Below are 18,645 nucleotides of genomic sequence, written 5' to 3'. Positions count from 1 at the left end.
GAAACAGGAATTATTTGTGGACATTTTAAAAGGTCATTTAAGAATATAATTATTCTCTATAGAAAAGAACACTGCACAGCTTGAAAAACAGGGAAGGTGGTGGTACAGAGAGGGAGTCTGTTCTGATCACTGTATTATAAGTAAGATAAAGGCATGGAAATAACCAGCTGATCAAAATCAGCAGTGGGAGTGATAAGAACTTCGATGAGAAAGGGTAGGTAGCCAGAAGGAATAAAACATGGGCATTTTATTAGTTCCTGGACAACGCATAACCCAATATTAAAAAACAAAAACTACACTCACTAAAAGAGCTGGAAATACTGATTCTGTATTGATCAACAAGCAAATATTCACTTGGTTTCCACTGCTACTCAGAGAGTCACCAGCCCCATCTTAGCCATTTTCAATAAGGGAGTAATATGAAAATGAAAGGTTTAGGAAATGAGAATATTCTTTTATTCCCAAGGTATCAAAAAAGGAATGGAGTATGACAAAGACTCAAGTCACTCAGTTTCCTAAACCTTATGCACCAGTAGTAATGCTCTAAGAATTCATAAAATATACAAGTGGTGGAGCTTTTTCAAACTCCCTTGGCAAGGAAGTTGGTGGCAGAGAAAAGGACCTACTTTGGTGATGTCTTGTGGAATTGCTGCCAACAAGCTGTCGACACAAACTTTACCCTGAGATGTTTGAACCAAAGAGTTTTCAGAGTCCCAGAAAAATCTTAGCTGGTGCCATAATTTTGATGTCAAGACAACAGTGTTTTGATGAAGACCCAATCTCTATGGCTCTAACTGCAAATACCAAGTGCCCAACTCAACATATAAAGAACTATATCAGGGGTGGGGAACCTGTGGCCTCAAGGCCACATGTGACCCTCTAGGTTCTCAAGTGCAACCCTCTGACTAAATCCAGGCTTCATAGAACAAATCCCCTTAATAAAAGGATTTGTTCTGTAAAATTTGAACTCAATTGAGAGGCCACACCCAAGAAACTAGAAGGCCACAGGTTGGCCACCCCTGATGACAGAAAGAAAGAAAGGGAAAGGCCAAAGGAGGAGTATGGTCAGCTGTTATAAATAGGTCAAAATACTTTGTAAATCATCTCCACAGCATAGAAAAGTCGAGTTAAAACCTTGTTCCGTGCTTTGAAGTAAAACTACATATAGGAGGCTGAGCCTTCTGGGTATTCTTAATGAAACTGGCAGCTGCCCGCACTGCAGTGTGGGCTCCTTGTAACCAAAGGTGGTAATTTAGAATAAATGGAAAAAGTTAAATTCTGCTTCCTAAAATTGGGGCTGACCACTTCCTGTGACTGCACTGAGCTAGTCAATAATTTTATACATTTATTTTTCCCCACACATTTCTACTTTTAAGTGTTCAAAAAAGAAAATTTGAGGTTTGCTACAAGGAAAAACGTTCACACAATTAGAACTGTCCAAAAGTGGAATGGGGCTACCTTAGGAGGTAGTCAGTCCTCCTTCAGTGATCCCTTTGTTTGGTCTCTAAGCAAAGACTGAGTATACAGTAGGGGAGATTACTGTTAAGATACTGAATGGACATCCTTGTCTAAATGAGATTGTGCAATAGTTATGAACTTTTCTGAGTAGAAAGAAGGGAAATTACCAAAACTAAATACATCTCAAGTAGGTATGTAATAAATCCTTTTCCAACATGTTCGCATTTATAGGATCATGGATTTAGAGCTGGGAGCTGGACTATGGAGGGCACCTAGTCCAACTCTATCGTTTTACAGATGAGAAGATAGTGTTTCAGGGAATTTAAGAGACTTGCCCCATCCAAGATTGCTCCAAAAGCAGCAAGACTGGGAGCTGCGTGAAGGTTTTCTGACCCCAAATTCAGGATCCTTTCCATTTCACAAACAGCTTTTTCAAAGAATTTTGCTAAACTGATTCTTTCAATACAAATCAACTCAACATTTATGAAGAATGTACTGTTGCAGAGTTCTGCACTGGGCATCTTCTGCAAGAAGCCTTTTTCAGTCCTCCTTATTAATATATTCCCTCTGTGACTACTGGCAATTTTTCTTGTATATTGAGTTTGCATACAGTTGCAATCTCCCTAGTTAAAGTAGGAAGTGCTTGAGATCAAGGACTGTCTTTTGTCTTTCTATCTGTAGTGCTTGGCATATAGTAGGTACTAAATAAATGCTCTCTAACTGGCGAACATGTGGTAAAAAGTTTACAAAAGAAACTATCCCTTCCTTTCATGGATATAGTATCTAGAAGTAGCATGGAAAGTTCTTTGAAAATTTTAAGGTGTTATTAATTGTTAATTAAGGTACTATTATTAATGGTAGCTATTATTTTTGTTATTGTTAGTGGTAATGGTGAGAATGAGACAAAAACCTAACTAATTAATATATATTTGGCTACTACTGTGGAAGATGCTAAGATATCTTGGCTATTTGGCATTTTATGAGACAACAGGACAGAACTTTTGAAACTAGATCTGTCCCAGAAAATCCAGGGCATATAATCACCTCAGGCAGACACAAAGATTTCATCTTTATGGTGATGTTGCCTCCTTGAGCTTGATTTTGCCCAGGATACTGATGAGAACTAGCAAGATGGCCATTGGGGGCTATGCAAAATTTAAGGCATTCCCAGAGAAATAACAAAATGACCTACCAGTTATCAATATGGGGAAGTAAAAAAACAGCTTGGAAAAGAAACCATAAGATTCCTTTCCACTCCACTCAAGCACAACACAAACTCTACATAGCTAAATTTAGAGTCTGTTCCTCCCCCTGCATGTCCAAGATTGAGTCACTGTCACAGATAATTGGTATTCTTAAATGAGCATCCCATTTAGCCATCAGAACTCAAGCATCTGGTGGTGGTGATGACAATTCTCTCTTCAACCTGTCTGGCTACAGTTAAATTCCATAGAGTCCCCTACAGTATTGGCTCTGCAGGCAGAAAATTCTTAGCTTTGTGGTTTGGGGCTTTACTAGTCCAAGATTTAGCTGCTGGAACACTCAGCAAGATTCACAACAGGGTTTAGGATTAAGAGGCATAAAGGTTCACTTCTGTCATGGATGACAGTCAGAGAAAGCAATCCAATCCATATGTCTTTTTAGCATGCAGTCATATAGTTTATATACTAGGTGCCTGTGAAGAGCTGAGGAGGACCTTCACACTGCCAAGACTCTGTAGGCTCACTCTAATATCGCTCATCTTCACTCTCATTTTCTGGGGATGCAATAAAGTCAAAGGCCTCAGATCCACATTCATCTTCCTACACACTAAGAGTGATGTACTTCTAACGAATGAGTCACATTTATACAGCTGTTCTCCTCCCTAGCTCATTCAGCTAAATTCAGTTTTTAAAATGTGTTTATGCACGTGTCAGTGAAGTATGAAATAGTAGGATAATCATCAGATTAATGCCACATGTTTATATTTAGCCTTCTGAAAACCTAGATAATATTCAAATGATTGATTTTAACATATTTTTCAACGGGGGCTTGAAAGCTATATCTTGGAATTCCAATAAAATAAGGAATTTGACTCTTTTTTTTAATTTTTACTCACCTGGAAAACAGCCTTATTTCTTTTTCTAGGACAGCTGAGCACACAAGATTTAATGTTCCTAAATATAAAAGATGTTATGTTGCCTTAAAAAGTGGGAGTATTATCATATGGTAATAATCTTGGGAGATATCATCAGGCCTCTCATCTTTACAATGCAATGGAATATTTTTTCTTCTAAAAGTGAATGAAACCTGAGGTACTGGTATAGCAAAGCGTACCTCCTGACAATCCTGAAGGAATTTCTGAAGATCCCGGTTGTCCTTCAACCTCATCAGAAGCTCACTGGCTGCCTCACGATTCTTTCTGTGTCTGTGGAAAAAAAAAAGAGAAAAAAAACACTGTGAAAAAAAACCCTGGAATATACCAAATCATATTGACTTTCTACTATTATTTTTCTGGTTATCTAGTAATGAGATTACCTATGGCAAAGGTTAGTTATAGAATATAGTCATTTAGAGTTTTTAATGCATGATTTATGCCAAAATAAGTGTGTTAAGCATTTATAATTAAGTGTCAAAAAAACCCCAAACTGATTTAGATTGGTAGTATCTTTGCAATGAAAAGGTCCAGATCAAGAGTGATTAAAATACTAGTTCAAGGTCACATAACAAATCCATTGAAAGAGCTGATTCCTAATCTTGAATTCTCTCTATCAAATGAGTCATTCAAAAGCACTGAGTAAGCATGAACTATGCAAGAGGGCTTTGCTGGGGACAATGCCCTTATGATGCTTATAACCAAATGGTGCCAGACATGACAAACACACATGAATGTACACATTTCTTCTGAAAAGATGTTAATTCCTTGAAGGAAAAGAATGACTAGATCTTATCTTTGCAATCTTCCCACCTACCTAGAACAGTTTCTAGCATACTGAAGTTTAATAAATACTTGGTTGAATGATTAAAAAAACTTTCCTAAAACATCTTTAAGCACTAACATAAGAAAGTACAAATTAATGTCATTTTTGAGTATGACATTTATTTTGGGAGGAAGGACAAAAACCAAATTTGGAAAATCAGAACTGATCCATCTTATTTTTGAGATAACTTAGTCTAAGTCCTCAACTTGCAGAGGAAATTAATGCTCAGAGAGAATGGTGAAGCCTAACCATAATCCCCAAGACTCAGAAAGAGGCATACTTAGCTGTCAGTTCAAACCACACCTTCCTCATCTATAAAATAGGGATTGTTATAGTGCTCCAAGGTTGTTATAAGGATAAAAGGAGATATGAGTAAAGTGCTTTGCAAATATTAAAGTGCTATATACAGGCTAGTTATTGTTGCTAAGGTTCATACTAACACATTAGAGAAGCACATCTGAAATTTTTTCATACACCCATCGTGGACCCTGGAGGTCACTGCATTCACTGAAAAAAAAAAAGCATTTAACCTTTCTGTACCTTGAAGTTTTCTACCTGAAATTGGATGCTGTGAAAAAGATTGATTTTCTGGGCTTCCAAAGCAATTAGGAAGGCTAACCTGCAGTGTCCTAGAGAAGTAGAAAATAGTTTCAAGAACATAGTTCCCCAAATATTCTCATGCAGACTAGGATGTAAAGCTATATGTGAGAGTGGTAAAATTTTAGTGAGAATCTAACTGGGAGCTACTGTATATGCCAGGCAAGTCACTGAGCTCAGTTTTTATAGGTCTCCAATGATGATAAGAATACATAAGGAACCTGTTTCTTTTTCATTCTCTACAATGCAGAGCTTGGAATACGTGAAATAAAAACCTAACACCAAAGGAATTCTCTCAGATGAATGAAAGTCTATAGTGGCACTCTGCAACATGTGGACACTTAATTAACACTAAATGAATGGCTACTTTTAAGGAAGGAGAATCACAGGATTTCTAAGCTGCTCCATAGCTGAGAGAATATCTGGTACATTTTCCTCCCTGACCTTTTTCACTTTAAAGGTGAAGCAATTAATGCCCAGAAAGGGCAAGTTATCCAAAGGTGAAGCAACCAAGATAATGAGAGAGTCAGGACTAGATTTCAGGTTTTCTGGCTTCCTTTCCAATGTTCATTCCACTATACTCATTGTTTCTAATAGTAATGATGCTATTGCTTCATCGTGGGGCGACTGAAGGAAAGAAAGCGGGTCAGCAGTGTCAAAAGTATATCAGAGAAAGGTGGTCAAATTTGTATTATAAATGAGAAAGACAGAGAAGCATATGACTCAGCCCCCTAGGGGATAACATCTTACTTTTCAAAAGCTCAAAGGGTTTCCACATCCTTAGGAGGAGAGCTCTCAATGTGCTCATATTCCTTTGGGAAAACTCTGGCTAAAGGAAATGTATCCTTCCCACACCCACCCCAATTTCATCAGGGAAAGGCTAGGGAAGACTAGGAAGGAATGGAATAGATGGGGAGTTGTGGTGGTGGGGAAAATGGAAGGAAAAGGTATAAACCATCTGAAAATACAAGCAGACTGATCAGTGGTGGAAGAGAAACCCAAAACAGGAAGATTGAGAGAATAATCCTCCAGCCAAACAGACACGAAGGTGGAAATCACCTCCTTTTAACTTGTGTATTCTTCAGGTATGGGCATCATAAGATAAGGGACAGGCCATTTAATAAAAGAAAGAAACAGGGTTACAATATAAAGAGTGTTGGAAGGGATTTTGGATTAGGGAATACTTTGGGAGTTGAATGGGATTCTTATTGAAACACACCTTGGTTTTGGTGAAGACCAAAGTGGGCCCCAGAGGAAAGAAAAAGGGAGCTGGCTGGTAAGGTTTCTTAAGAATGAACAGTTTCCTTCTAATCAGCCCAGTCAAGCTTACCAGGATAACAAAGGAGTTAATAGGGAGACACTGGAATTCAGAGCAGTGGGAAGGGTAGAGGGAGCATATATAGGCAGAATGATATTTTAGAAAAACCGCTTTGGCAGCCATGTGGCAGATGGATTAAAGAGGGAAGAATCATGAGGTATGGAGACCAAACAGATCTCCAAATAGACCAATTGTTCATCTGAGGGATGATAAAGGCCTGTAAAAGGGTGATGGTTATGTTGGAAAGATGTCATAAAGGTAAAATGACAAGATTTTCCAATGGATTGGATTTGTGGGGGTGAAAGTGAGGAGCTGAAATTGATACTGAAGCCATAAGCCTGAGTGACTGGGAAGATAGTAGTACTCTCAGTGGTAATAGGGATGTTGTAAAAAGAAGAGGCTGGGGTGGGGGGAGGGGAAGGAAAATAATGAGTTCAATTCTGGACATGATGAGTTTGAGATGCCTAAGGGACATCCATCCAAAAGCAGTCAGTGATGTGGGAACGGAAGTCAGGAAAGAGACCAGAGCTGAATCATATAGATATGAGAATCATCTGTATAGAGGTGAAAATTGAATCCATGGGAGCCGATGAGATCATCACCAAGTGAGATAGTATAAAGGGAAAAAGGAAGAAGACTCCTAACAGGGCCTTGGGAGATACCCACTGTGAGTGGAAATGATACAGATTATGAATCAGTCAGGAAGGAAGACAGAGGAGGAAGTCAGACAGATCCGAGAACCAGGAGAAGGGAAAGTCTTTAATTTAGACTTGAGAGAACATGCTGGAGGAGGCGATCCAGCTGTGTCAAAGCTACAGAGAGGTCAAGTAGGATGAAGATAGAGAAAAGGACATTAGATTTGGTCATTTTAAAGGCAGTAGTTTCAGTTGAATGATGCATCTAGAAGCCCGGTTGCAGAAAGTTTAAAACAGAGAGAAATGGAGGTATCCGGTGTAAATGGTTATCTTAAGGAGTATCAAAGAGAAAAGCAGGAGAGGTAAAGGAGGATCAGACTGGGACAGCAAAGGACAATGTGAGAAACTTCAATAGTTCAACTTCATCTTCATCTTGTTTCAAAATTTTAAATATCTGTAACTTCACTGATGAGTTTTCTATTTCTCCTTAAATGAAGATTGAAACTCTATAACCTAGTAGCTTTTAAAGAGCTGCAAGGTCTGAAAAATTCAGCCATCTGTGGCCAAACTGATAGGCTCCAAATTTATCTAGACATGTAAATCCATCACTAGGTCCACATGTGAAACCTTTCCAGCTTGGCAGAATCAAGAGAACCCAGGGTCACCTTCATGATACAATGGTAAACTGGAATAGGATGTCAGATCAAGGTTCTCAGCTTTTTATGTATCATGGACCCCTTTGGAAGGCAGGGGAAGACTTTCAGCCCCTTCTCAGAATAATATTTTAAATGCAAAAAAAAGGAAATCGAGTATACTGAAATACAATTATCAAAATATTTTTTAACATGTTCAAGAACCAGGTTAAGAACCCTAGTTTTAGAGTCTTCAATGAAGCAAAAAACCTGAATGTATTCCCTTTGATTTTTGAGAGTCAGGATTAAATCCTCAGGAGCACCCACACACCAAAACCTCCCTATTCTCAGAGGGGTGTAAGCAACTATTCGGGTTGATTCAAAGAATTTGTGACAGGTGAGAAATAAGACTTAAGAGCTTTGCCACTAGCCCACAGCTATTATAACCTCCCCTTCCCTCTCAGTACATCTTATAAACCTGTTTTTAATGCATGCAGATAATTTTAGAAGATTCCAAGCCTATGAAAGGCAGTATATTTCTGCTTCAAGCATTATCTGGGGAAATTCAACTAGGTAAACATTTGGAAGTGTTTCTAGTTCAACCATCAATTCTTTAAAAAATTCAAACATAGGCATAATCACTGTCAGCTGTGGTGCATTGTCTTTTTTTTTTTTTTTTTGCTTCTTGGAGGAAGGCAGGGCAATTTGGGGTTGTGACTTGCCCAAGGTCACATAAGTGTCTGAGGCTGAATTTGAACTCAGGTCCTCCTGACTCCAGGGCCAGTGCTGCACCACCTAGCCACCCCAAGGTGCACTGTCTTTTTTTGGGGGGTGGGGGCAGGCAGCGCTTAAATACTTTTTTGAAAACAATATTTTATTTTTTCCAATTAAATGTAAATGCAATATTTTACATTCACTTCTATAAGATTTTGAGTTTCCACCTTTCTTTTCCCTTCCCTCCCCAAGATGGTGTGGTCTTTTTTTTTAAGTGTAACTGTCAAGGTAGGGGAAGACTGAGATGGGATAACAGTAAATAACAAATGTCCAGTGAAAAAATGAAATTAAACTCAGAGAAGGGAGAAATGAAGAAGGAATGAAGGGCTACTCTGAGACAGTGCTTTGAGGAGTGAGAAAATTAGGAACAGAGGGATCAGGGGTATCACTGAATCAGGAAACACTTGGCAGAAGTGATTGTGGATTAAACGTCTGAAAGTGCTTCCTGACAGTGGGAACAGGAAGTAAACTCCTTGAAGGTCAAAGCAAAGCTGTTTAATGGATTCAAATGAAGGGAATATGTTGAGAACACTGGGAACTTATTAGAACCTTGCTAAGGTTGTCAGGATGCTTTTAACAAGGTCTGATTTGTTGGGTTATTGTTTCTTTCCACCACCTCTCCCAAGTAGTATACAGTAGAATATTTTTTTTAAGTCAATATGGAAAAAAAAATGACAATGTGGGCTCTAAGCCAGGTGGTGTTTATAGGAGAATAGAGATCCCAGGTGCCTGCACAAACAGGCTTGGTGATTTTAAAGTTGGAGATTTTCTATGGAAATAAGGAAGCCAGGTGCTACATGGACATTAGATACTGGGGGTCTTTTCTTCTAAAAGAGGAAGGCTTTGCTTTAAAAAAAAAATGTTATTTTGGGTCAAAAACCCTGGTTTCTTTTTCTCCCAGACATTAGACTGTGGCCTGGAATTTTTGTTAGTCTTTAATCATACCCCCCAGGAAGAATACAACTAAGAACTCTATTTTTCCATGTAGTCCCAGGCATCTATAAATACCACTAGCACTGCTCAAAGCTGTAAGAGTCCAGGCTTTCTTCCTGTACTTTTTCATCTCAATAAACTTAATTCTGCTTCCTACCTAACTAGCTCAACCACAGTATTCAAGTGATTTTATATCAAAGGATTAGACTAAGGGATTTGGGTACTTATTTTGCTTATACCCATAAAAATGCCTGTAACTCACTGGCTTTTGTATTTTAAATGTAACAAGTGCCATGTAGGGTCAACTTCACATCTAAGGATATGAAATTGAAATAGGAATCTAATTGGCATCAGGAGAAAAATATAATTGAAAGCCTGAAAGATGGACCCATTCCTGGAAGAGAGACAAAAACAAATCTTTTCTTGTGTTCCCATATATTTTACTTTCTTTTTAGTTCTTCTGTTTCATTAAAAACAAAAAATTTCTGGAAGCAGCTAAGGCTTTGATGAGATCTGGTTCTTGCTCAAGTGGGGGTCCAATCCCTGCTGAAAGCTTTTGTCATGTTCAAAAGGATCCTTGTTGCCAGGTACCACCTGCTCTCGTCCCCTCTGCACCTGCTGTACACTTAGGGCCAGTGTGGAACAAACAGATAAAATGGCATCCAGGAACCTGGAAATCTGTTAGACACTACATCTATAAGTGTCAAGGCCAATGTGCTATAGACCTATGCTGTATCCACCTACTGTGGAAGAAAGTTAAGATTGTATATACTTTTTAGGGAGTTAATGCATTTTAACAGTGGAAAAAAAAAGCTGAAGCATCTTTCGTGACATATGCTAAGCATACTTTGCCTTCTCTTCTACAAGACTACAGTTGTTTTTAAAGAATGTGGATCAAAGATTTTTAACCTGGGTTCCAAAGATCCCTAAAGGCATTGGATTTCAGAGGGGTCTGTAAATTTAAAAATAAAGGAATAAAAAAATAAATAAAAATATATAAAACTGTATTTCAATATAGTTAGTCTTCTTGGTAATTACTAAATGCCAGGCACAGTGCTAATCTTGGGTATTATATTTTTATTTTATTATGCCTTCTGAAACATAATTTTACAAAGGAATTCCTAGGCTTCACCAGTATGCCAAAGTTTTCCATCACACAAAAAAGGGTAAGAACCCCTGATGTAGACAGATGAGATCACAATTAAAATGCATCCTCCTCCTCATTTTATAGAGATGGAAGAAATTCCTCTTCTGTCCCCCCCTCCCCCGCCCTCCCACCTTGTAACTGGGGATTCAAGTGTAAGCTCTGACTGAAAAAGGGAGAAGGCTGTATTCCTGGGACTCGCATTCCAAACACTTGAGTTCCTCAGCACAAGTAAACAGGAAAGGACCAGAAAGTAGCTTCTCCTCCTGCCCTGCCATGAAGCAGTGGCAGCATCACAGTTAACATTTATATTGCCACGGCACTGTGCAAAGTACTTTACAAACATAACCTCATTTGATCCTCACAACAACCCTTCAAAGTAGGTGCTGAGGAAACTGAGGCAATCAGAGGTTAAGCTGATTTGCCCAGGGTCACATGTCTAGTAGGTGTCTAAGGCCAGATTTGAACTCAGGTCTTCCTAACTCCAGGCCTGTGGTCTATCCACTATACCACAAGTTGCTTCAGCATATAGCAGTAGCCCCAGGATATCCTATAGGAATCTTTGTGAAGACTGAGTCAAATTCACTCATTCTCTCATCTTGACAATAAGGGGTTTTTGGTTTTGGATTTTTTAAACTGGCTTAAACTGGATCCAGAAATCAACTGGTTGAAAGCAGGACAGGGAATATAGTGAATTATCAGGATAGTGGAGACAAAGAAGTGAAATGGAATATCCTAGAGCAGGGGGTAGGCTCAGTGAAGCCAGCCCTTGGGGGCCAGAGCAATTATCTGTCCCTGACCTTCCCAGACTTTGGTAATGAGGGCAAGGTGAGAGCCTGGTGCAAGGATCAAATGAGGCAAATTGTCCTTCGACACAGGAAAAAATTCTTTTAGGAACACAAAAAACACACACAACTCTGGAGAAGGAAGAAAGCTTTTCTCTCTTCATGAAAGAGATACTGTTACAATGTCATCTAAGCTGACTTTGCAAGAGATGCCAGATAAAGGTTCTTTGTACCTTGGGAAATGCTGGCTTTGCCAAGGGGGCAGGACAAGCAGATCAACCTTCCCTTGTGCTTTAGAGGGAGCATCCCATGGAGAGAGGGAAGGAGAGGGGGGAAGAAGAAGGGGAGAAAAGAGGGGAGAGTAAAGGTGGGCCTTGCTGGGGAAACTTCACAGCAGTGGGACCTCAGTCAAACCTGGTTCTCAGGCTCCCTTCCCATTGTATGAATGCCTTGAATACTAATTGTCCCAGGGTCATGGACTCTTACCTGATTGCAATTCAGCATGCTGGCTCTTACAACATTTGATTAAAGATCAGCTAAGTTTTGTTTCTGAAGCTCTTCATTTTCTATTACTCTTTATAATGGCCTTGTTCTGAAAATCCTAGGTTGCTAAATGATCATTGTTACTGATTTACCATGAAACTTCAATGAGATATTCCCAAGTGCCTGCAAGTAATACCAAGCAGGCAAATCCAGATCTATGCCTATTTAGCAAAAAGGTCAAGACCTGAAAGTGTGAGATTCCAAGAAAGCTGTACCTATCATCGATCGAGTCCACCTTCTCCTGGATCTTGTCTGAATTGATGTTGCCGTCACTGACCAGTCTCCGACCTGTCTCTACAACCGCATTGATCTTTTCCTCATTGGCATCCATTGTGGTCATGAAATCTTCTTGCTTTTTAATTGCTGCTTCTGCAGCCTCCAAGGTGGTGGGCATTTCAGTGTGGGCCAAAACATACTCCTTTATTAAAAAAAAAAAATAACCAAGACAAGAACAATAACAAGAAACTGTATTCAATGCATTTTGCACACAAAAATAATTCCTATCCTTTGTCAGACATGGGCTCATACCTCTCATACTTGTCAAAATTCTGTGTACAAAATTCTGTGCCACTATTGATTCCTAACACTTGAAAAGCAATTTATTTAATTAGTAAATAAAACCAAAGTGACACTAATTTATTTATTTTCATCAGCAATTAAGTGTTATCATTAGATTGTAAGCTCCTTGAGGCAGACTGTCTTTTGTAACCCCCAGGCCTTAGCACAGTAGGTATCTAATAAACATTTATTGATTGATTCCTATCTATAATGGGTGTGCTGATTGAAAAAGGTAATGGAGGCTTTGAGTAATGGTACCTATAGATGTATCTTCATCCCTCTGTGTCAGACACTACAAGTTATAGCCTAGATTCTGAGTTGGAAGGGTAGATTAGACCAACATATCAGTCAACCCATTCAAATCTTGTTAAGAACTTCAAGGAGGGGGATGCTCTTTTAACTGTGGTACACTGGAAAAGAGGCTCCAGAATAAGAGGATCTGGGTTCAAATCCTACCTCTCATGTATGTCACTGACCAAGTCACAAGTGTGTCATAATGGAAAGAATGGGTTAGACTTCTACCTATAAGACCTTGGTTAAGTCTCTTGAATTCTCTGGACACTGGTGGTTTCAACAGTAAAATGGGGGTGCTGGTCAAGAAATCAGGGGGAATCTGTGGCTTTGAGGCCGTAGAGTAGATGGTCTCTGAGGTCCCTTCCAGCTCTATCTAGATCTATGATTAAATGATCTCCTGAGGCAGTCGATTACACTAGTTCTAATCGTTAAAGAATTTTCCCACAGAAAAAAAAGCACCTTCCTCTGCCTGACTTCCTGCCATATTATCTCCTAAGGGAAAAGAATAAGTCCCCTGACGTTTTTAACTACATTCAGCAACATCTTCCCCCAAAAGATCCCATCCTTAGTAGGATGCTGCATGATCTCTGAGTTGCTCTGGGAACTCCCTCTCCCCATTTTGCCAAGGATGGCAGGAGCCAGCCAATCCATACAAATTTTACTATATCAGGTTCTCCATGGAAAAGATCCCTTATTCTGGTGTATGGGACACAGAACATACTTGGGATTCTTCCTGAAATCCATCAGCACTCTGTAAAAGCAGGACAAAATTCCAGATACTTGATGAGATTATTCTAGATTTAGACCTGGAAGGGACCTCAGAGAACATACAGTAACAATTATTATAGCAGCTAACATCTATATAGGGCTTTCAGGTTTGCAGAATGCTTTACTTGTATCTCATCTGTTCCTCACAAATATCCTTGCAGGCAGATGCTACTATCTCCACTTTACAGATGAGGAAATTGAGAGGTTAAAGCATCTTGCCCAGGATCAAACAACTTTCTGGATGTCCTGGTCCCTGTGGTAACAGATATCTAGACAAATATTAGAGCAGCACGCTTTGATATATGTAAAAGCTACCTTTAACTTAGTGTACTGAAAGGGACTTGGAACCAAGGTACCAAGCTAAAGTTTGAGAGTTCAACTATGGTCTACAAGTCATAGGAAAGAAAGGCTTGCCACTAGATTTACCTGGTTATTGAGAAATGCTTCTGCTTGCTTTGTATCCCTAAGGAAAAGCTGGTATGCATGGGACTGAGAGAGGAGGTTTTGCCTGTTCTCCCACATTTTGTGGAGTTCGTTCCATCCGGTGTCCAAAGCCTGCAGACGCTGACGAAGAAACATGTACTGAGCATCGGTCTGGCCTTGGGTCACCATCTCGCCCATGTCCCTCATCTTCTGGTAGTCTTCCTCATAGTTGTCGATCTCATTCTTGATGTTCTCATGCTGTGTGAGGAGCTTCTCGGCTTCCGTGAGTGTGTTTGGCATATCTTCTGAAGCGATTGCTGTCTGGGTCCTGGACAGCCATGACTGGAAATCATCCAAGTCTCGAAGAAACTGCTGCAGCTTGCTGGCTTCTCCCAAGGAGGCCTCTCGGTTCTTCAGGGTAGTCTTCATCTCCTCCCATACATCACTGATCTCAGCCAGTCTTGACAAGATGGCTTGGGCCTGGTCTGGATGCTCAGACTCTAGTTTCTCTGCCTCCTTCTGCAGGTCACTTAGCTTTGCCTCGATGGCAACTAAGTCTCGCTCCATGCCAGTCAGCTTTCTCTGTAGGGCCATGACTCCTGCTAGGTCGTTGCCTAGGTCCTGGGTAGATTCAATAACTTTGGTCTTTTCCCTTATCCAGGATTTGGTTTCATTGCACTCAAGATGGTAGTTCTGGATACTCAGGGCTGAAAGGAGGGCATCTTTCTTCCTGTCTACTAGTTCTCGGAACTGGCTCCACCTATAAATGAAAGAGGAGGGAATTAAAATGATATGAAATGCTGATATTTGGATACTAAAACCAAAGGCCAAAGTTAAAGCTGGGCCCCTCTGTGATGTAGAAACACCCACTGAACTTGACTATTGGCTCTCCTGACTTTTTTTGCCCTCTACAAGACAATGAGGTCATTTAGTATGGTAATGGTTGATATTATGGAAACAGAATGGAGATGGATGTCATATAAACTGGCTTAGCTACAAAAGGAAAAGCATTGGTGAAGAGTTAATGCCCCAAGAGCTACAGAACACCTGTCTTTTAATAGAGTTCATGATATTCCTTGTTCATGACACATTAAATTCTTGTGTGAAGGACAGCTAATGAACCTAAAAGGTTGACACTGGCTCTTAGAACTGGGTCTTTTCTGTATTTTTGCTCAAATGTGATTACTCAGTAGGAAAGCAAGGCATGGATAAAAGTCTAGCTTTAGAAGAATTATCATGGACCTGAAATCTAAAAAAAATCTTTTCTGAGATGATAACTGAGAATGGGGGGAAAATTCCAACTATTCTCCTCCCACACCTTTATTCCCAGGATGGAGTACTGGTAAGAGACTAAGAGAGAGAGAAGATGAGAGGGTGAGAGAAAGAGACAGAGAGAGAGGTAAAGAAAGGAAATGGAAGGGAAAGCTGGAATGGGATGTGGGTTACCTTACCCCTCACATTCCTACCCCAAATGATTCTTCCTAGTAAATTAGGAAAAGTTAATATAGCTATATATGCAAATGACAATGCCATTAATAATAAAATATGATGCCTGAGAGGAAAATGAAATGTTCGAACCCATCTTTCCTCACTGTACTGAGGTCATTCCAAACATGAAAGACACACGCTGGTCTCATACAAACCTTGTGTTGAGTTTGTCCTGCTGGGCCTTAATAGCCTTCTCACGTGGATGGCCACTGTGCAACAGCTGCCGTGCGATCTGGTTCACCACTGCAACCCGTGATGCCTGGTTGTTCATTTCAGGCTCCAAGCTTTCAAATCTGAAAAAGAGATTTTTCGGCAGCATTAAAGTTCCTCCGTTACTAAGAAGGGAGGGAGGGGTGAACGTGCAGGCACAACCCCCAGCTTGCTCTTACCTATGCTGGATAACCTCCAGGTCTTCTAGCTTCTCTGGAATCTGCATGTTGTTAAGCCACTGTTCCTTTTCATCTATCCAAAGCTCACAGGCATCTGCCTCACTGAGCATCTTGTGCAGAGCCAGGGTGTCCTGGAGGGCCTGCTTCCTCAGTCGTGTAAGCTCTGCCACCTCCTTGTATCTTTCTTCCATTCCAGACAACCTGCCTCGCACATCAGGAGATTCGGCATGCTCCTGGGGCAGGGCATTGGCTTGCTCATGCAATGTGTCGAGGGTCGGCCTGTAGTTAGCGATCTCTTCAGCTACATCCTTATGTTTCTTGACCAAGGACTGTGTTGAGTACTCATCGTGGCCCACATCACTGCTGGAGACAATCTTGAGAATGTCCAACATCCAGGCGTCAATGTCATCAGCATCTGCTTGGAATTGATGGAGCAGAGAGGCTTCCTCCAGGTGCTTTTTCCGAATGGCTGAAAGTTGTTCCAGGTTAGCCCACTGCTCCCGGATGTAAATGATTCTCTCTCGGATTTTCTCAGAACCAAAGTGTTCTTCAGCGATCATGTCTTCCCCTTCCTTAATGGCCTGCTCAAAGTGGCCACTGCGTCCACTCATCTCATCCTCAAATGCCTTGTGCTTGCTGAGCAGGCGGACCACACTAGTCAGGTCTTTCCCATAGTCATCTGAGGATAGGATCTTCTCTTTCTCTCTTATCCAGCCTTCCTCTTCCGCCATTTCCCAGAAGAACTTCCACAGGCGGCGAGATTCCTCTAGGCGAGCTCGCCGTTCAGCTGCCAACTGGCAAAGCTCTTGGTAACAAAACTCCATGTGGGCTACCCTATCTCGGATGACTTGTGGGTCACATGGTTTGTAACCTGTTTGAGATATGGGAAGAAAAGTGAAGGTTTGTTCAGAAAATGTAGCTTAGGTTTCTTCCTCATTTGGAAGCAAGAGGCAACACCTTTGTTGCTGGCAGGACTTAACATGACCTCCTTGCTAACTAGAATTAGGTGAAAGTGTTAGAAAAAAAACCTCTTACTCAAGAACTAAGAGGGCACATGAGTCAATTGTGTTTCTAAGAGATGCCATACAACAAATCTTCTCAAAGAATACTGACCCAGTATGATATGATACCAGATGGGAAAAATAAACAGTTTTCTTAGCAGCTACACAAGGTCATGGAGACATGGCCAAACCAAGTGTAGCTTTAGTGAAGTTTCATTGTTGAACATGAAAATATATTTAACACCAAGTTGGATTTGGAGATTTGGCAGGAAAGGGGGAGGAAGGGGGATGAGGAAGAAGGCATTCCCCTGTTTCCTATTCCATCACATGAATTCAAGATAGATGGTAAGCATTTCAAACTATTCTTTCCAGACCGCATGTCACCTCCCCACACATCAAAGAACAGCAGTAAGGATCCAAATTCATGCACTACACTACAGCTTAATAGTGTCAAAAGCCTAAGAGTTCCATTTCCCTCCCCTCAGAGAGAAATCAATGTGAGGTTTCTCTTCTTCCAATTTTGGTGGCTTAAAGGGGTCAACATCTTTAATAGTGAAGGGCCCTCCTTTACCTTCACCATCTGTAGCAAACTTCTGAGCTGAGGCATTCACACCTCTCACCCTTTCTGCCTGGATACCAATGTCAGCTTCAACCAAAGCATGTTTTTGCAACAAGTCTTCCACACCTAACAAATGTTTGCCATAGTCTTGAGACAGGAGCAGCACCTATGCAAGAAAGACAGTGAAAAGATATGAAGTCACATGTTTGTTTAAGAAAGCAACAACAAATGCCAACTCAATTATGTCAAGAGAAGGAAGCAGGGGGAAGAGGAAGGCTGGATGAGAGAGAAAGAGAAAATTCTACCCTCAGAGGACCAAGGGAAAGACCTGAACAGTGCTGTCTGCCCGCTCAGCATGCACAAGGCATTTGAGGATGAGGTGAGTGGATACAGTGGTCACTTTACTGAAAGAGAGGGGCTCACATGAAAGCACCAGGCTCAGTATCCTCACCTACTCAACCTCTGGATGAGCTAAGAAGAGTAAGAGCAAAGCTGCTCTCCTCTAACCAACCCACTCATTTCTCAATTCTTTGCATCCTGGTTTCCAACCCCACCACTCAACTGAAACTCCTTCCTCTGAGGCTACTGGCAATCTTTCCACTGCTAAATGTGATGGCCCTTTCTCTTTCTTCTCTTTTCAGGTTCCAACATCTCTGCAGCATTTAATAACTCAAATGACCCTGTGCAAAAGAGAATTCATTTGCTTTCCTTGTAAAACCACCCTCATCCCAAACTGCTCTATTTTTGTGGAAGAAAGAACCATCCTTATGGGCACCTGAGTTCACAACCTTGGAGTCATTCCCTACCTCCCTACCTCTGTTTCTCCCACCCACAAACTATCATTTTGTGGCTTCTCTGCCTACAACATCTCTCTTTTAAGATGACTGTAACAGCCTAATTGGTCTCCTTGCTTTCAGTCTCTCCTCTCTACAATCCATCCTCCAAAAAGTTGCCCAAAAAACCTTTCTAGGGTAAAGACCTAACAATGCTGTTCTCATTCACAAACCTTCAGGGGCTCTCCAGGGCCTCTAGAATAAAATATAAACTCATCATCCAGGAAAAGTGAATTCAGGTCTTCCACAATTTGGTTCCAAACAACTTTTACAGACTTATTTCTATTGCCACTGTAACTGAGTCTTTCCTCAAATTACCTTGTATTATGCTTATTTGAGTTTATCTTATATTTGTCCAGAAAAAAGCAAATTTTCTTTAGGATATGAGTCGTTTTATTCTTGTCTTTATGTCCCCAATGCTGAACACAGTACTTTGTACATAGAAAGCCCTTAACAATCAATATTTGTTGAACTGAATCCCACCCTCTCCTGCCCCCACCCCAAAACCTACTCCTGGAGGAGTGGAATTTTCTATTCTTCCAGGCTTAGCCAC

At 40.6% G+C, this 18,645-nt stretch overlaps 1 protein-coding gene across 5 annotated transcripts in view; it reads right to left on the bottom strand.

Moving 5' to 3' along the window:
* Positions 1–18,645, bottom strand: part of SPTBN1 (spectrin beta, non-erythrocytic 1) — a 316,708-nt gene that overhangs the window by 40,003 nt on the left and 258,060 nt on the right. For all 5 annotated transcript variants that reach the window (XM_069071716.1, XM_069071713.1, XM_069071715.1 and 2 more), the window contains 6 exons: positions 17,272–17,425; positions 15,700–16,570; positions 15,466–15,603; positions 13,826–14,582; positions 11,995–12,197; positions 3,775–3,865 (listed from right to left, as the gene is read on the bottom strand). In XM_069071716.1, the coding sequence (XP_068927817.1) occupies positions 3,775–3,865; positions 11,995–12,197; positions 13,826–14,582; positions 15,466–15,603; positions 15,700–16,570; positions 17,272–17,425 (2,214 nt within the window). The remainder of the gene's footprint in view (positions 1–3,774; positions 3,866–11,994; positions 12,198–13,825; positions 14,583–15,465; positions 15,604–15,699; positions 16,571–17,271; positions 17,426–18,645) is intronic.

This window comes from Petaurus breviceps, unplaced genomic scaffold (genome assembly GCF_028583685.1).
Source record: "Petaurus breviceps papuanus isolate PSGF00001 unplaced genomic scaffold, PetGlider_PUasm1.0 90842, whole genome shotgun sequence".
In the NCBI taxonomy this organism is placed as follows: Eukaryota; Metazoa; Chordata; class Mammalia; order Diprotodontia; family Petauridae; genus Petaurus; species Petaurus breviceps.
Note: the sequence above shows the minus strand (reverse complement) of the source record. Positions and strands in the feature narration are given on the sequence as shown.